We start from the raw sequence: 17407 nt of genomic DNA on the forward strand, positions 1-17407 counted from the left end.
CAATGGGCTGGATGATACAATCTCGAAGTTAAGAGGGGTTATCTCCCAGTGACGATTTATGACCAATGGGTCCCAGACTAACAGGAAGCAAGACAGGGAAGTGAGCTGGACATATTTAAAGCAGCAAAGGGCCCATATATATGCAGGTAGATCTCACTTTGCACAGTACTGTGTTAACACAAACTCATTCATACAGGGACTTTGTTCTCACTTAGCGTGGTTCTGTCAGGCAAAGCAAAGGACATGATTCTTATGTGCGTGAGTTTCTGTTAACAAGGCACCACACAAAGCAAGGACTGGATATATATGTATATGTGCGCCCGCACACACACACATTGCATTTGTTGCAAGCCTGTCATGTGAAACAAGCTCATATCAAGTACTCTGGATAATATACCCAGGTTTACGAGATGGTGCAAGAAACTTATCTGTATTACCTGTGAGAAATAAGCTGTATAGTTTGCTTTAAAAAATCTGTTTCTCTATCAGATTTCATTGCATATCATCAAAGCAGCTCTCTACTTATGAATAGTCAGTTTTGTTAACTGTAGGAGTTCAAAATTTGCAATTACCAGTCAGGAGCACAAAAATGTAACTTTAAAATTTTTATTTCTATCTTGAGCCTCCATTACTACTAATTGCAGGAAACTGCAATGTCATCCATTTAAGGTAATTATGTTTTAGTAGTCTATCAAATTCAAGGTCCTCCCCCGGCGCCATTTCCTCCCTGAGGGTGACGTTTCCAAAGGGCTAACATCTCAGCACAAGGGAGCGGTGTCTGGTCCACATGCTGTCCGGGCGTGGTCCTTGCTGGCTGCTGCTTCTAAGACCCAGGTTTCTGAAACATAGTCTTTGGCGTCAGCCTTTCCCCACTACATGCTGTGCTCATGTTCAGGTCCTGCCGTGGCCTCCAGATGCCAGAGATCCAGTCTCTATCACCCTTCTCCCAGCCAAGAGGCTCCTTCCTACCTGATGGCCTCAGCACCTTCACTCGTCCCTCACTTGAGCACACTTAAGACCTCTCCTTAGCCTTCCCTGAGATAGGAAGGATCCTGTGAGGGGAGCTGTCCTCTGCAAGTAACAGCACACCCACACACTGTGAGGTAGTTCCTTTTTCTCACATAATTTGAAGTGTGGAGGTGGGCAAATGCTGGCAATGGCTCAACAGCTCAATGTTGTCAGAACTCCAGGCTGGCAGTGACCTCGCTCTGTCCCTCTCATGGTCACAAGATGGCTGCAGCAGCTCTGGTCATCACAAAACCACATTCAAAGGTAAGCAGCAGGGTACAGCACAAGGCAGTTTCTCCTTCAGAACCTTCCTTTTATGAAATCCTCTCCCCTCCACCACCACTCCTTACATCTCATTGGCCAGATCTGGTCACAGTCTACTGCTAGTCCAAGAGCTAGGGCACCTTTTCTGAGAGAAGGATGAAATGAAATCAAAGTTCTCCTGGCAGGAAGCTGTCTGGGTGGTTCCCACAGCCACTTCCACGGGTAGCACACCACTCCTCTGGCCCTTAGGCTGAGGAGCCATGCTGTACACAGGCTTCCGAGGTCTGTGCTCTCCCAAATTATGTCCTGGGAGCCCAGCCTCCCACGCCTGCCCCCAGACGCCCCATCCATCTAGAGAGCTCCCCCATGCCCATTCCAGAGGGCACTCAGGTCAGGGACCTTTTCTCCAGCACTCACCAGTCTGGCTGCAGTGTCATGCCCTCCCATCCTACTGCCTGCTGGTACAATTCTTAAGTGGAGAAACAATCCACTGTGCGTTTTCCTCTACTCCATTGCTAATAAATGCAATTCACTGTCCTCAGTCCCCCACGTTTAGTTCTTGACACGTTCATACAAAATCCCAAAGTATCATTTTAATTACCTACTTCTGGCATGAATTTCCCAGTCCGGGCACCCAAAGCCAAGAACTTGTCCCTTGGTCATTGCTGAGTACCATGTGTCCTTCCCTCCATGGGGCAATAAGCTCAGCCTCTAAGCCTAATTCTAATGGTGGGAAAACTTCAAAGGAAAGGGAGAAACAAAAGATGCTTTATTGAAACGTACCACTGTGGTCAGTGGGGCCATCCCCATGGCCAAGTGGTTGAAGTTCCATGGCCCGCTTTGGTGGCCAAGGTTCGTGGGTTCGTATCCCAGGTGTGGACCTACTCCACTCTTCAGCCACACTGTGGAGGCATCCCACGGACAAAGTAGAGGAAGACTGGCATAGATATTAGCTCAGCAACAATCTTCCTCAAGCAAAAAAAAAAAAAAGAGGATGGGCAACGGATGTTAGCTCAGGGCCAATCTTCCTCACAAACCACCCCCCTCAAACCAAAAACATATCAGTGGGTTAGGATGTCAATACTAGGGAAGTTTGCGGGGGTGGCGACAAGGTGCATGTGAACTGTGCCTTTTGCTTAATTTTGCCATGAACCAAAAACTGCTCTAAATAGTTTGTTAATTTGAGAAATAGATGTGTTTAGTTCCAGTCCCGTACGGGTCTCTGTGCTAGAGGTAATACACATCGCAGGGTGCACACTGGCCTCCTAACGTGCTCTCTGCTCAGATGGAAAAGCCCCATGCAGCCCTTCTGACTGAACCCCTCCAGTCAGCTGAGAATTCCTCACCATGCCCAGAGGGCTGGGAAAGCCTGCCCAACTGAGGCTGCACAAGTGGTAATGGCAGGGACGGAACAGAGCCCACTGGTCTTCCTCATGCCAAGTTTTATCCTAATACCCTTTGCTTCGCTTTCTCCCATCTCCCTACTAGTGGAACCAATTCTACTCAGCCTGGCAATTGGCCTGGTAAGCCACTTCCCAATCTTCCTTGCAGCCACAGTAGGGCGACAGCACCAACTGGTGAGTGGAAAAGGAGTCACTAGGAGACGCTGCTGAGAAAACGCTTCAACCAGATTTGATGGCTGAAATGCGCCTGCCCTTCCCCTTACATCTTTGTGTCTGGAAAAAAGGTGACGGCCAGTTAATAGCAGACATGTTGTGACAAAAACGTGACCTTGAGAATGGAAAGGGTGTGCTACAGATGGCGGAGAAGCTAAAAAGAGGGCTGGCCCTGTGGCGTAGTTGTTAAGTTTGGCGTGCTCCCTTCAGCAGCCTAAGTTTGTGGGTTTGGATCTTGGGCACAGACCTACACCACCTGTTGGCCACGCTGTGGCAGCAACCCACATATAATAAGTGGAGGAAGACTGGCAAAGATGTTAGCTCAAGGCTAATCTTCCTCAGCAAAGAAAAAAAAAGGTATAAAGGATCTAGGACACTGGTCATGCTTGCATACCAGCACTGGGCAGCCTCCATTATTTAAAACACTAGTTCATCTAACCCACTCTTCTTCTTCTGATAACAGCAGTTCAATGAAATTACATCAGGCTCTCTTAAGGAAAAATGCCTTTAAGTTAAACTAAAATTCTAAATTATGGGTTTCAAGCAATAAGCAAGATTTCAGATTCCCAAGGAGTCAGAACACAGCAGATGCTTCCTTCAGGCGGGCCAATCAATCAGCAAACACTGCTGAAGGCATTACGTCCAATCCCCAGAGGGCTCCTCAGCTCTCCTCCCCTCCCCTCCCCAAAAGTGGAAGGCAAACTAGGAAACATAAAGAACAATCTGGAAAGTTAGTTGAATGAAATGGGGAAAAAATGAGGGCCAAGTAGTGAGGTCCAAATACTTTAATAAGGAAGATGTTAGAGATTTAGAATACTTCTACAAGCAGAACTATAGAAAATTTGCAATACTGATTTAAAAAATCATCCCTAATCCTACTATAGCCAGTATCACTTTCAATTCCTTGTTCTTTTCCTATGCATTTCCACTCAAATCTGTGTACAGTACATGAAACTGATATAGTTCTGCTACTCATGAATCAAAATCCTTAAACTCTTTGATTTTAAAGGGCTGCACAATGTGAAAGGTGCCTTAGAAGCCATAACCAACTATCTCAACTTATAGAGGAAACTTAAAGCCCCACGTGGCAGAGGAGCAGGACATGCCTAGATTGCACCTCCTGACCTTCCTCCCACTGGAACATCCTCTAAGGAGAGGGAACAAGATAGGAAGCTGTACTGAATCCCCTTTCAACCATTTCACCTAAGTCTTTTAAATATATTACTGTTCAAAATAGTTTGAAAAGAATTAATGCTAATGCACACATCCCAGGCTCAGCACCATTCTTACTGTGACAAACGTTTGCACCAGACTGGGGAACTGAGGAGAGATAATGGAAAGTTTTTGTAAGGTAGTGTCTGCCTGAGCAGACTAAGAATGAGAATTACTTTAAGAAAGCAGTGTGTCCTGAGCAGATGTAATTGTGTGTACAAAGATACAAGCGTTTACAAAATGTAAGAGTGGGATACGGCTGGAGTTAGCTTCATGAATATACATCTGTGAATGACAGTACAATCAGCAAATTACTGCTAATAAAAAATCAAAGTGAGTACTTTAACAGATCTTAAAACAAGTCTAAATACTTAAAAAATGTACCTAGTTCTGCAAGGATGGAGATGAAAGTTAAGAATGATTTAAGAAGCACAATTTTCAAGTAGTATTTTTATTGCAAAGATGGTTAGCAAATTATAGTAACTCCACTACCTTACAACCATTTTCATTTTGTTGACCTTCTAGGCCTCATACACATTAAACAGATTCAACCACAGGGTTACATACCATAATGGGCGCTCAATGCAATGATGGATTCCCACAATATGCAATTCCACCAGAACTGACCCACATTTCAAGTCCAGAAGACAAAGAAACCCAGAAACTTAGCAAGATAAATATTTACAAATACAGTGTAGGAAAATATTTTTGTACAGCAAAATATTTCAATAGTATTGTTAAACATCTTTCAGGTCTAACAGAGGCTACTGAGGGGAAAAGAGCTGGCAGTCTCCAGATCAGAAAAAGGAACCTGACAAAAATAAAAAACAATACTCTCCAAAACTCCCAGCAACCCTCAGTGAGACACATAAGCAACTAGGTACACTTCAGAAGCCTTAAATTCTCATCGGATGACTTAGTAATCAACGCTGGTACCATGCTGCTGTTCATAAACCACAAATGCAAGTATTGCTTCCTTTGGTATTCCTGCAATGTTTTCATTTATGAGAAAACCTGCAGAAGGAACTCTGCTTACACCAAAGCAAGGCAGCAAGGAAACAGGTGACCGTGGAATAATCAGGCCCTAAGAAAGGCAGCAGGTCGTATAGTTATCTCCTTGTGGGCAAAATCCCTGCCCTAAAACTATGCAACCTACTACCTCTTCCTAGGAACCCATTTTTTTTCTTGCCGGTCTTCTACTTGGCAGATGCACTTCAAATTAACCTGTTAAATTAGGCCATATTCTTTGGGTTTTATTTCAAATTCAAACCAAATGGAATTCTTTCACTGATGCTTTTAAAAAGTTCCTGGCCATAAGACCTTGGTTAAAAACCACAACTTCATTTGCTTAAAATCAAACCTCGTTACAAAGGAACAGTAAGTAATTCAATTATGTCAGAGGATGCAAACCAGAAGCCTAATACCCAGCCCATGATACACTGTTGGAGTCACAGACTTTTTAAAACATTAAACTTTGCACGAAAATTTAAATATCAAATTTCATAAAATCTCCCTCTTGATAAACTGGAAAATTAGGTGACACTATGTATAAATATCCTGCTTGCCACCATCAACTGGTACAAATTAACTTACTGCCTGTGCCCTGTAGATGTTTCCTAGTTACAGCCAGCTCCTCTTGGACCCAAGTATTTAAGTTTTTGACCTTTGAATGAATAAATGGAAGCAAACTGGTACCACAATTTTTGATGTTGCCATCAAAAACAAGCTTTTAGAGACTGTCACACTCTCCACATAAAGGTACTCAAGTGTTTTTTACAAAATGTAGGGAAATATTGGGAAACCACAAAACTCCACGACTGTACTGGCCACACAATGAACAGGAGAGTCATCTAACTTGTCGGTTTAACAAAGATTAAGCCAAAGAATTTCTCAAACATTCCCACTTTTCTTTGGCACACCAAAAGGCAATGAATGTAAAAATGATTATTTCCCCCAATATTTACATGTCCAGTTTATAAGACAGACCAATTCTGGATCACGTAAGTGTCCATTTGTATGCCAGGGATAAAACAAGGCAAAAATCTGACCCAGGATAAATCATCCGGGTTGGGCCCATCCAAGAGAGAATCTGATGTTTCTCTCACGCCAAGTTCCTACTGCCAATAGCATACACTGTGGTTATCTTAGATATTAAGATTCATGATCAATGGAAATATTTGGGAAGAGGTCACCTCTCCTTCACCTCCACACTTTGCCTTTTTTCTTCTCCCAAAATAAAATAAACTGCAAGCACTTAAAACAGGGAGCTTTTCGCCTTGCTTGATTATAAGAGCCAGGCAGCATGTGATTTGGCCACTGGAAGAAAGCTGAGACATGGGCCGTCATGGGTGTTAAAACTCCAGTAAGCCTTTCTAGCATCATCCTCACATTTTCTTTAAAACAATAAACTATGGATTTCCCCATCTGTCAGCTTCAGGGGATGCCCCTTTGTGAATGAAGGCCCACTTCAGGTTTTGGGGCAAAGGTGAGGTCTTCGTGCCATCCGAGGGAGCACAGGTAGAGCGCAGAGCCCATCTCTCCTTTTCCAGGCTGGAGAGTGAAGCCGTCCAAAACAACACACCAATGAAGACGCGGGTACACACTGCCCAAGGCCACCCCAAACCCAAACTGGGCCGTGAACCACAATCACCCTGACGCCGTTCTAGCTCAGGGTCTTTTCAGTTGCATTTACCTTTACCGCCCAGGTCTCACCCCGGACACAGGCAGCAGCAGGCAGCGCAGTAAACCAACTCACAATTCCAAAAGGGCCCAGTCCCCATTAAGATTTCCTGAAGATCACCTTCTTCACTCTTGGAGATTTCTGCTTAATTTCAGATTTCTGACATATACCATATGTGAAAATTAAAAACTTAGATCACTGTGTCTATTATAGGTACACTCTACTTGAACAGAGAAAATTAGCACTTAGCGTAAACAAACTGTAAATACAAAACAATGTCAAAATTAATTCTTCTGAGTTTTAATACTATCTAGATAAAAACAAAATGCAGCAAGTCCACTCCTCAGGGAAGGCAATAGATTGTATAGTTATCTCCTGAACAGGGTAAAATCACTACCCCACAACTATACAATCTACTACCTCACTCCGACAGAGCAATCTTTTCTTCTGGAACGGAGAGCACATCTCTTTCAAAAGGAAACACAACACAAAATCAACAGTATCAATCAAAATAAAATATACACTTATTCTGACATACGGAAATGTGAAGTAAAAAGTATCCCCACCCCCATCCAGTCTACTTGCTAAAGTTTTTTCTCTCTAAAAGAATAAGCAACTTGCACACCATAAAGAAATGCTGCACTACACAGCAGGTTTACACAAGTTAATCCTAAATATTGTACAACTAGTTATATTAGCTTTCTATGAGGCTGCTGGGATGCAGATTTTTCTATCACGTTAGGAAAGACAGTAGATTGTATAGTTATCTCCCAGTGGTGGGTGTGACCCTAAAACTATACAACCTACTACCTCATCCCACAGTGAAGAGAACGTCAAGGGTGAACGTTGAAAAGGGACCACAGCTGAGCACCACAGGAAGGCTTTCTCCTGGTAATCCTGGTTCCCTGTGTGATTAAGGAGAAAAATAGTATTAGGCCATTTTCATTCACTTAACTTGAACATAAGTTTAACTGAACAAATCTTCTAAAAATCAACAATTTAACTTGTAGTTACATGTATGATCTATGCGGTGCTTTCATTTCCTATAGTTGGTTATTATTATTTAAAATACTTGAATCCACTCCTAATGCCATATATTCACAAGATTCAGAAATCACCTTCTTACCACAACTCTTACTTAACTATTATCAACTTTTGGTTTTCTTACAGTTACTAGAAATGAAATCACTTATCATTCCTTGAGAAGCCAAAAAAACCCATTACAAAGGAAAAGAAGAGCCTCTAATGAAATCTAATGATTCAAAATCCAAAAATCCCATACATCATGCATAATCCATGATTAAATGCACTAATGTACAATGGGATGATAAAAAGCAAACACACAAAGAGAATCTAATTTTTAAATTAACCTAACTCCTGTATTCCATGCCACCAAACACTAAGTGGTCTTATTAACAGAAAATCAAAGATAATCTGCTGGATCTGAGTCAGGGTCAGGTTCCCTCTTTTAGCTAAAAAGGTGCTGTGATAATCAAAGGCAGGGACCCAGGGACTTAACACCTTGGTCCAATACCCTCTGAACAAAGCAATATGATCAATTTCGTTTTATAATCAAAATCTTAGGACTCAAATTAACCTAAACCATATTAAATATTAGTCTTCAACTTAGACTTCATATTTAACAGGTAGCTACCATAAAGATTTATTTTTTTTAAAAAATACACTAAATTTAATGCTGAATAAAGTTACTAAGTAGTGACTTAGTAACCAAAACATGTAATCAAAAACACTCATGACAAATAACTCAATGAAAAAGAATTGAAAGTCCAGAAACAAACCCCATATATTGGGTCAATTCACCTTAACAAGAGTACCACAACAAGTCAATGGGGAAAGAACACTTTTTTCAACAAACGGTGTCAGGACAACCAGATATCCATATGCAAAAGAATTTGGACCCCTACCTCACACCATATGTAAAAGTAACTTAAGACAACCTATTTTTTAAAAGGGCAAAAGATTTGAATGGACATTTCTCCAAAAATATGGTTCATAAGCACAAATGGCCAATAAGTATATACAAAGATGCTCAACATCATTTATCAGTTATTACGGAAAACCAGACCCACTGGGATGGCTATAATCAAAAAGACAGATCAAAAAGACAAGTAAGTGGTGGCAAGGATGTGGAGAAATCAGAACCCTCATATACTGTTGGTGGGCATGTAAAATGATGCAGGTGCTTTGGAAAAATTTAGCAGTTCATTGATAAGTTAAATAGTTATCACATGACTCAGTAATTCTACTCATAGGTATATTCCCAAGAGAATTAAACAGAAAAACTTGTACGTGAATGTTCATAGCAGCATTACTCATTTAGAGTGAAAAAAAAAACTAAGGTTCAAATCCTGGCCCTGCTCACTCACTGCCACTGAAACCTGGTGTAAGCAATTGAGATCTTCTAGCCCCTCAGCTTTCCCAGCTGTAACATCATCACATTGGACTAAATGATCTGTAAGAATAAGGTTTACCACACATCCAACATACATAAGGCCCCATGTCAAGCCCTTCATGGGTGCCACGTTATTTGATAGTCTCATCATCTCTATGTTACAAGGTGAAACTGGTGCTAAAAATTTTACTAACTTGCCCCAAATTACAGGAGATAGCACTGAATCTCCAAACTTACTATACCTGAGGCCCTTTCAATTCTGCAAGGCTGGACGATTCAAGGTATGAAGATGCAGACAACTGTCCCTAAAAAGTCAAGCCTTTACAAACTAAAATCTTGCCCTAGAACCAGGACAGTTCTTATTTTTAGAAGAATAACAGCCAAGAGTGAAACCGCTGGTACAGTGGAACGCCGGCACTTCTACCCCAACCCTCAACTCCGGACCAATTTTCTCAATTAAAACGTGTCTGAATCTTTATCAGAGTAATAGAAAATGAAATAAACGTCGAGTCCAAATGTATTCATTATTCAATCTTGGTGAGTGTGGCATGCTTACTTTGTACTAGTTTTCTTGATCCAGCCATGTAAAAAGGTACCATATTGGTAGAAAAGCAATCTGGCAACTTACATACCTAAGACTACTAAAACGCTCAGTTTTGGGGGATACATACAAAAATGTAATCTAAAAGTTGGATGTTTATGGGTGAGGAGCAAGACCAGATATCTACTATGTAGCATCGCTATTCATTAGAGCAGCAGTTTCTACCTTTCCATGATCCACACCAAGAAAAGTATTTTATATTTCTAAACAGTACTTATACATGTCTATAAACAAGTAATATTAATATAATCCTTATATTGTTCACAAATCAACACTATCCCTTACTCTCTCTTGTATTTTCTATTTTCTTATACATAACAAATTGATTTTACCATCCACTGATGGTTCTCAGCCTGCAGTTTTTAAGGAAATACTGATTACAACAAATTTTTAGATACTAAAATCTAACAGCTGAGAAGCAATGTTTAATTAAGCAAGCTTTCAGAAACAGAGAACACAATCCATATACTAGAACTTACAGATTATGAGGACCCATGGAAATGTTCATTAAGAAATAAGACTGTAAAAACCCTCACCTGTTCTCTGATCACAACTATAAGATGCTTGACTACTGGGAAAAAGGAGTAGGATTAACTAGTCAGCGTATTTTCAGTTCTTGAGATTTTTCCCTCTACAGTTAAACCGTACTTCAGAATCAGACACCTGGTTTGAATCCTGGCTCTGAATTTACCACATCTTTAGACATACCATGTAATCTCTGAGCCTTTGTTATTTTAGTTTACAAAAATCAGACAAATCTTACAGAGCTATTAAGAGGGATTCGATACAATAAAAAAGTCAAGTACATAGTAGATGTGGATGCTCAGTATCTTGAGCTGCAACGGGCAATATTACATTTTTAACAGCATCTTAAACAAGATGCTGTTAGTTAAAACTACCTGAATTTGTTCTTTCAGATAATTCTTCTTAAAAAAATAACATACTTTTACATCTACTTTCTATCTTTATTCACATACTAACTCAATCTGAAGCTAGAACTACTCCCCTCACCATTAAAAACTATGGTGATTAAAAGTCATAATTCAACTTGAACAAAATATACTCTAAGAAACTGATTTCAGGTCAACACACCAGTATAGGCAATGGCTTTGGGGTCAAGCAGCTACTTAGTGGCTGTGATCTTGGGCAAGTTACATAAACTCCAAGGTTTGGTTCTCTCATCTCCAATCGGGGAAAGGTAACATCCATACCTCCTGGGGCTGATCGGAGGACTAGAAACACATACAAAATATCTTAATGATCCAGAAGTACTTAACAAACAGAACTATTCATCTTAACAAATCAATCTGAGAAACTAAAACAGTAGTCTTACTTTCCCAGATAAACTTGTGACAGTCAAAAACATTTATCTTCAATTTAAAATAATGTTATGCCAATTTAAAATGTGCTATAAAGAGGCAAATCCACTTATTAATTATGAATGAGGTTGTTTGTCTAAATTTGTGTTTATATCAAGGGTCCATAACTAACACTCACATTCTAAAATCCACTTATATTTTAGAAAATGACAGTGTGTATCATATCATGTTTAACCTATTTGTATAGTCAACACCTTAAAGTCAGGGTTCTTAACCTGCATCCACAATGGCCTTCAGTAAGCCCCAGAAATTGTGTATAGAATTTTTCTACACTAGTCCATAGTTTTTATCACTCTTGCAAAGAAGTCTATGACCAAAAGGTGGTTAAGTGTCATAGTCCTAAAAACACATTTGAATATACACTGTGAAGGCTACATATTAACGAAGTAGAATATATAAATTTCACCTTTGCATTTATCAATTTTACTAAGATAGTATTTTAAACTAGCTTCTAAATTCTTAAAATATGCTAAACTAACTTAGTCCAGAAGGAGGCATACTCTACCTTTTATATACTTAATACCTATTAAGAGGCTGATTTTCACTTCTGAGTGAAAACGTTGTTTTGCCAGAAGTCAAATTTCCTACCTTTTACATTAATTGACATACTCCTATAAACAAAGTAGCTCAGCCAAGTTTTATTTTTAAACACCTTTATTCATATGCCATCTTATGGTTGTATAAATTTCACTTTTGCCAAACTTCCTTACAAATAAAATATTTTCTTCAGTCTCATCATTCAGTTTCACTCGCTGACAAATACAAATCAAAATTAGAACATTGGCCACTTAATAGATGTCCTTCAATCTCAAATACTCAGTTGAACATCAATGAAATTATTTATCTGATGATGCTGACTGAATATTAAAACATCACTACTAAGCAAACTCTCTAACAGTATTTTGCTTCTTTTGACAGAGCGTATGGAATATTTTTAGCAGTGGATCACCCCATCAATGTAAGTTGACATGTGAAATTGACAAGGTCCAGTTTTTAGACTTTCACTAATCAAAGTTAACCTAAATCAAATGTAAGATCTTGATTTCTTATTCCACCAACATTGCCCTAAAACACAGGTAAGTACTAGATGATGTTTTCCAAACGACCAACTCCGTGATTGATTCATTCTTAAGACACCCAGCAGGTGTGCAGCACGCTCTCGACTGGATCAAATTATCTAAACTGAGATTTTTTTAAAAGGTAGCTAGTGCCAAGTCAATGCCCAGTATTCCTTCCTAAACCTTCCAATGTAAACTGCTAACCTGGGGCCAACTTCTGTGCTACAGGTGCATTGTGTGCTCCCTCCGTATACATAAGAAAAGTAAATTCTGCTACAAACCCCATAATGCACGCAAATATTATGGTAAGGCAGAGTATTCCACTTCAGTGACCTGTTCTGCTTAATGGTCATTAGATATACACCATTACTTCTCAATCCTTTAAAATTCTCGGCCTTCCTATTCTTCATTATACTGATATTTTCTCAGGTTGAAAACCTACTGTATAATCTACACATCCCCCAAAGCCAAGAAAAAGTAGGTTCTATTTATTTAATCTAAATTCCAGTTTCCTACAATTAACTATATCCCTAGCAGAAAATTCAGTCTACACTGTATTAAGAGTGAATTCACTAAGACAAATGTTCTCTCTTATGCAGTAGGCAATCATGTAATTAACCAAATTAAAAATAGGGGAGAGAAGGGATTCTCAAGTGAACAGATAGTCTAACTTCATGACAGAGCAAAGGATAACTACTTAACAAACAACAAAATGCCTCCAAATCGTATTGTTACTGTCATTTTAAAACAGATGATCTAAACTCTCTTAAAATATTCCTAGAGAAGCAAAAAGTAATACTTAACAAAAGTGTAGTTGTCAGTTGCCTCAGAATACCTAAATCTTAGATCCAGAAACAGCCTGAGGAATCACCTGATACAATTTCCTCACATTTGAGATAAGGCTATGGACAGACAGGGAACACTTGTGGCTGTTAATGTGAAACTGCAAATACTCAGCTGGAGAAATCTAATTTTTGAAAAGCAGCTAGACAATTCACTCCAATTGCACTATCCACTTGGTAGCCATTAACCACGTCACTATTGAGCACTGGAAATGCAACTAGCCCAAAGTGAGGTGTGCTCGAACCATAAAATACACTCTAGATTCCAAAGACTTAGTATCAAAAAAGAACGACTCTCAATTTTATCTGGTATTTCATGAAGTCCACTCAAGTGATTGTGCAATGCTTAGAACACCTGCACAGGCAAAGCACACACAGTGACCAGGCCTCCTTTACTCTAATCCTGACGTCACAGAAGGCAATGCTGACAACTCACTACTGGGGATCCAGATTCTTCTACTCTCATCTAGACGTGGAAAAAGCATTGGCAATTAATACTCTGGGATGGAGAAGATCCTTCACTGTCTAAATAAAAGCTTCTCAGGCTATTAAAAATATTAAGTGAGGCGTGGGCCCGGTGGTGCGGCGGTGAAGTGTGCACGCTCGGCTTCTCGCGGTCCGGGGTTCACCGGTTCGGATCCCGGGTGCAGACATGGCACTGCTTGTCAAGCCATGCTGTGGCAGGCATCCTATATATAAAGGAGAGGAAGATGGGCACGGATGTTAGCTCAGGGCCAGTCTTCCTCAGCAAAGAGAGGAGGATTGGCAGCAGATGTTAGCTCAGGGCTCATATTCCTCAAAAAAAAAAAAAAAAGATTAAGCGATTAAGATGCATGCTGGTCATTGATAGCAAATTTATTTCCCCAACTCCCAAAAACTAAAGTGAGGGGAACATGTTCCACCAAATATAAATAAGCAGGGCTGTTTTTAACACTTCTTGGAGAAGACCAGCACTACAAACGAGAAAAATAACCTTTAGAAAGACTATTTTTCAAACTTTTTTGACACTCACCCTGAGAAAGCTATTTTGCAGGAATATATACGCATATGACTGAACCGATAGTTTCATATAACACTAATATCTTCTACTCTATTTTTTAAAGATTATGATCACCACCCAGTGAAAATGATTTCACGATTCAATGAATCAGGCCCTGCAGGTGAAACGCTGGTTTGGAGCCCCTCACACTGGCCCACTCCCAGAGTCGACGGCTATCGCTGTGTCAGCTATTGCAGGAACAGGATCGAGGATCTAGGGCGCTGTGCTCTAAACCAAGGAACTCCAGCTAACGCTTACAGGAACAAAACGCCCTTTTTTGAGACCAACCTGTATAACATTGATCTCTTCAGACTATAAAGTCTAAGCTTAGTGATGTACAAAGTTTCTCTTTTTTACAAAAAAAGGTGTTTTTGTTTCCCTCAAACTTGCAAAATCCCCAAGCCTCTCAAATTCAGCAGCTTCAGTGCAGCGGGCAGGAGGGGGACTCAGCCCGCTTCAAGGCAGGAAAAATGCCTTCTAGCTGTCGCTGCAAAGTAACCATCCAAAAAGGGTTACGTCTCCTCCCGACACCAACTCTGACTGTCCGTCCCCAAGCGACACGCTTTAAACGCGACTTTCTCACGAATTTAGAAGCGGTCAAGGCGTCACACTGAAACACTCGGGAAGTTTGAAACAACAGGGCGAGCAGCCGCGCCGAGGAAAGCTGACGCCCTCGCGGGACCCGCGGCGCCGCCGCCCGCCCGACACGCCGCCCCCGAGCCGGCGCCGCGCGGACAGCGGCCGCGAGCCCGCTTCACTTTCTCCACTCCACGCGACCCGGGGTTAACGTCAGAGCTGCCTGCGCGTCTCCTCGCACGGCCGCCGGGCTTTCGGGCACCGCCGGACGCGGGCGCGACTTCGGAGCTGGGCGCCAGGGAGGCGGCATCTCCGCCCGCGGCGGACGCCCATTCATTCTCCCGGCGGCCGCGGCCCGCACGCGAGGGCCCCGCCGCCCCGGCCCCCGGCCCCGCCCACCAGGAGGCAGCGGCCAGCCCTCCTGCGGAACTCGGAGGCCGAGGGCCACCGCCGGCCAAGGACACAGAGGTGACACGCTCCTCGCCCCGCGCCGCCGGGGCCCGCCCGCACTCCGGCCCGGGCGCGCAGCCTCGTCGGGGCCGCGGCCCTGCGGGGGCCCAGGGCGCCAGGCACCAGCCCGACCCCCGGAGGCCGCTTCCTCCCGCGCGCCCCCACCCGCCAAGCACGGCCCGCGGCGGCCCGGCCGTACCGCCGCTCCGGGCACGGGGCTCGCCGGGCGCCGATCGGCGCAGGGAGCCAGCCAGGGCCGCCCGCCCGCGCCGGCCCTCCCCCCGCACTTCCCACCGGCCCTCCCGCATCCCAGCCCCCAAGGCCAAGGTCTCCCCGGCCCACAAACCTGATAGCGGAAGTGACGTCAGGGGGACCTGGCGGCGCCCGCAGCCAGTCACGCCACAGCGGGAGGCGGCGCCGGCCAACGGGCGCGGGCCGGGGGCGGGACTTCCCCCGCCCAAGTTTGATTGAAGCGGGGGGAGGGGCGGGGTGAAGAATGTGAAGAATGACCCCTCCCCCCGGCCCGTGAGGCGCTGGGCGGGAAGCGGAGGGGGTTGGGGCCAGCCGGCCACGCGGCGCCCATCCCCCGCCCGCCCGCCCAGCCGGCCGCGCCGCCGCCCGCCCCGACCAGGCCGCCGCCGGCCAGCCTGCAGCACTGCCCTTCTCCCGCCGCCGCGCGGCCGGGGCTCCAACGGAAGGAAGATGGCGACGGGGCCGCGCTAGCCGTCCCGCCTCCGTACCCACCTCAGGCTCGCGGAGAAGGCTGCCGCCCGCCGTCGTCTTCCGCGGGGACAGCCGGGTCCTCGCGCCCGCCGCCGCCGTCCGCCGCCGCCCGAGAGCCGCGCGCGAGGACCCAGATGGAGGCGCGGGCGGGCGGGCCGCGGCGGCCTGAGGGAAAGCGGCGCGGGCGCCGGGAGGCCGAGGCGGGGGCGGGCGCGAGGGCAACGCGCGAGCCCATTGGCCGCGCCGCCTGACTGACGAGCGCCTTGCCCTTTCGCCTCAGCAGAGCCAGGCGATCCGGGACCCCACTGGAGGGCGGCGGCTGGGCCCGCCCCGCGCGGGGCGCCAACGTGGGAGGGGCTCGCGGGGCCGCCTCCCTGCCTGCTCCCCGCTTCCTATTGGACGGCTGCGAGAGTGGCGGGGCAGCGTCCCGCCTCCCGCGCGTGATGGACGGGCGTCGTCATGTGGCCGCCGAGGGGGCGCTGGGCGGCGGGTGCTGCGCTCCGGCTTGGGGGCGTGTCCTCGGTGCGCCCACAAAGGCCGGCCCGCTGTGCCTCAGTTTCCCCTCCTGCGGATGACGCCGCCGTGGCGGCCGGCCGCCCGAGGCTTTGGAGGCTTTCGTCTTCAGCCGCCTTTCGAAGCAGTCCTCAATCCTCCTGGTTTCGAGTCGCCTGAAGCGTGGCTCCCCGCGCCCGCTAGGACGGCCCTGCGCCCGGGGAGCGCGCGGTCGGGGCCTCGGGGCCGTCCTCTGGGCGCGGACGCGCGGGGGCGGCGCCCGGGAGCCGTTCTGTGGGCCGCGGGGACGAGGAGCCGGGGACCCGGAGCTCCGGGGGAAGACGGGGCGCGGGGGCCCGGGGCCGGGGCGGCCGGGTCGCCGCGGGGTGTCCGAGCTCAGGGGCGCCGGGCCGCCGCGATGGAGGGGACTTGCCCCTGGGGCCCCTGCGGCGCCGCGACCCTCCGGACGGCGCGCGTCCCGGTCCCGCCCGAGAGCCGGTGGGCCTGCCCGGCGGCTGGGAGACGCCGCCCCGCCCGGGCCCCGTTCTGCCCCGAAGGCCGCGAGGGGAAGGACTGATGGAGTTGGCCGGATAAGTGAAGCCCGGAAAGTTAGGAAGTTAAAAGACTAATGCCAAGTTGGAAACACAATTTTGTGAAATCTCTAACAGGCAAAACATTAGCTGGAGCGTCTAGTGGTTAAGAGCGAGGACTTGAATCCCAGGTCTGCCTCTTCCCCGCTGGGCCAATCGCTTATCCGATAACGGGGATTATGACAATCCTTGCCTTGTGGAACTATTGTAAGCGTCCCACGAGTGAACGTTACGAGTCCTTAGAACAGTGCTTGGTGCGTATAAACTGTGTAAGTGCCTGCTAATGTGTTATCCGTAATATATAAAGTGGATATGTTTTCGAGTCCATAGGAAAAAAGTGAAGGGTCCTTTAAAATATACACAAAGCTTGTGAACTGCGATTCACAAAAGAAAGGAAAACGGCCAATACATGTGAAAAGATGTTCGCCCTCTTTAGTAATCAAATAAATACAAATCACATCTGT

General features: G+C 45.2%; 2 protein-coding genes across 2 annotated transcripts in view; one reads left to right on the plus strand and one right to left on the minus strand.

The window, feature by feature from the left end:
* Positions 1 to 16036, minus strand: part of LOC124241008 (zinc finger protein 169-like) — a 150195-nt gene extending 134159 nt beyond the window's left edge. Inside the window, exon 1 of the mRNA XM_046664443.1 lies at positions 15883 to 16036. The gene's annotated coding sequence lies outside the window, so the exon portion shown is untranslated. The remainder of the gene's footprint in view (positions 1 to 15882) is intronic.
* LOC124240821 (collagen alpha-1(I) chain-like) overlaps positions 1 to 16930 on the plus strand; it is a 59115-nt gene extending 42185 nt beyond the window's left edge. Inside the window, exons 2-4 of the mRNA XM_046663916.1 lie at positions 14704 to 15579; positions 15669 to 16079; positions 16142 to 16930. Coding sequence (XP_046519872.1) covers positions 14704 to 15579; positions 15669 to 16079; positions 16142 to 16930 — 2076 coding nt within the window. The remainder of the gene's footprint in view (positions 1 to 14703; positions 15580 to 15668; positions 16080 to 16141) is intronic.
* Positions 16931 to 17407: the final 477 nt, after the last annotated feature.

Source organism: Equus quagga, chromosome 6 (assembly GCF_021613505.1).
Source record: "Equus quagga isolate Etosha38 chromosome 6, UCLA_HA_Equagga_1.0, whole genome shotgun sequence".
Taxonomy (NCBI): Eukaryota; Metazoa; Chordata; class Mammalia; order Perissodactyla; family Equidae; genus Equus; species Equus quagga.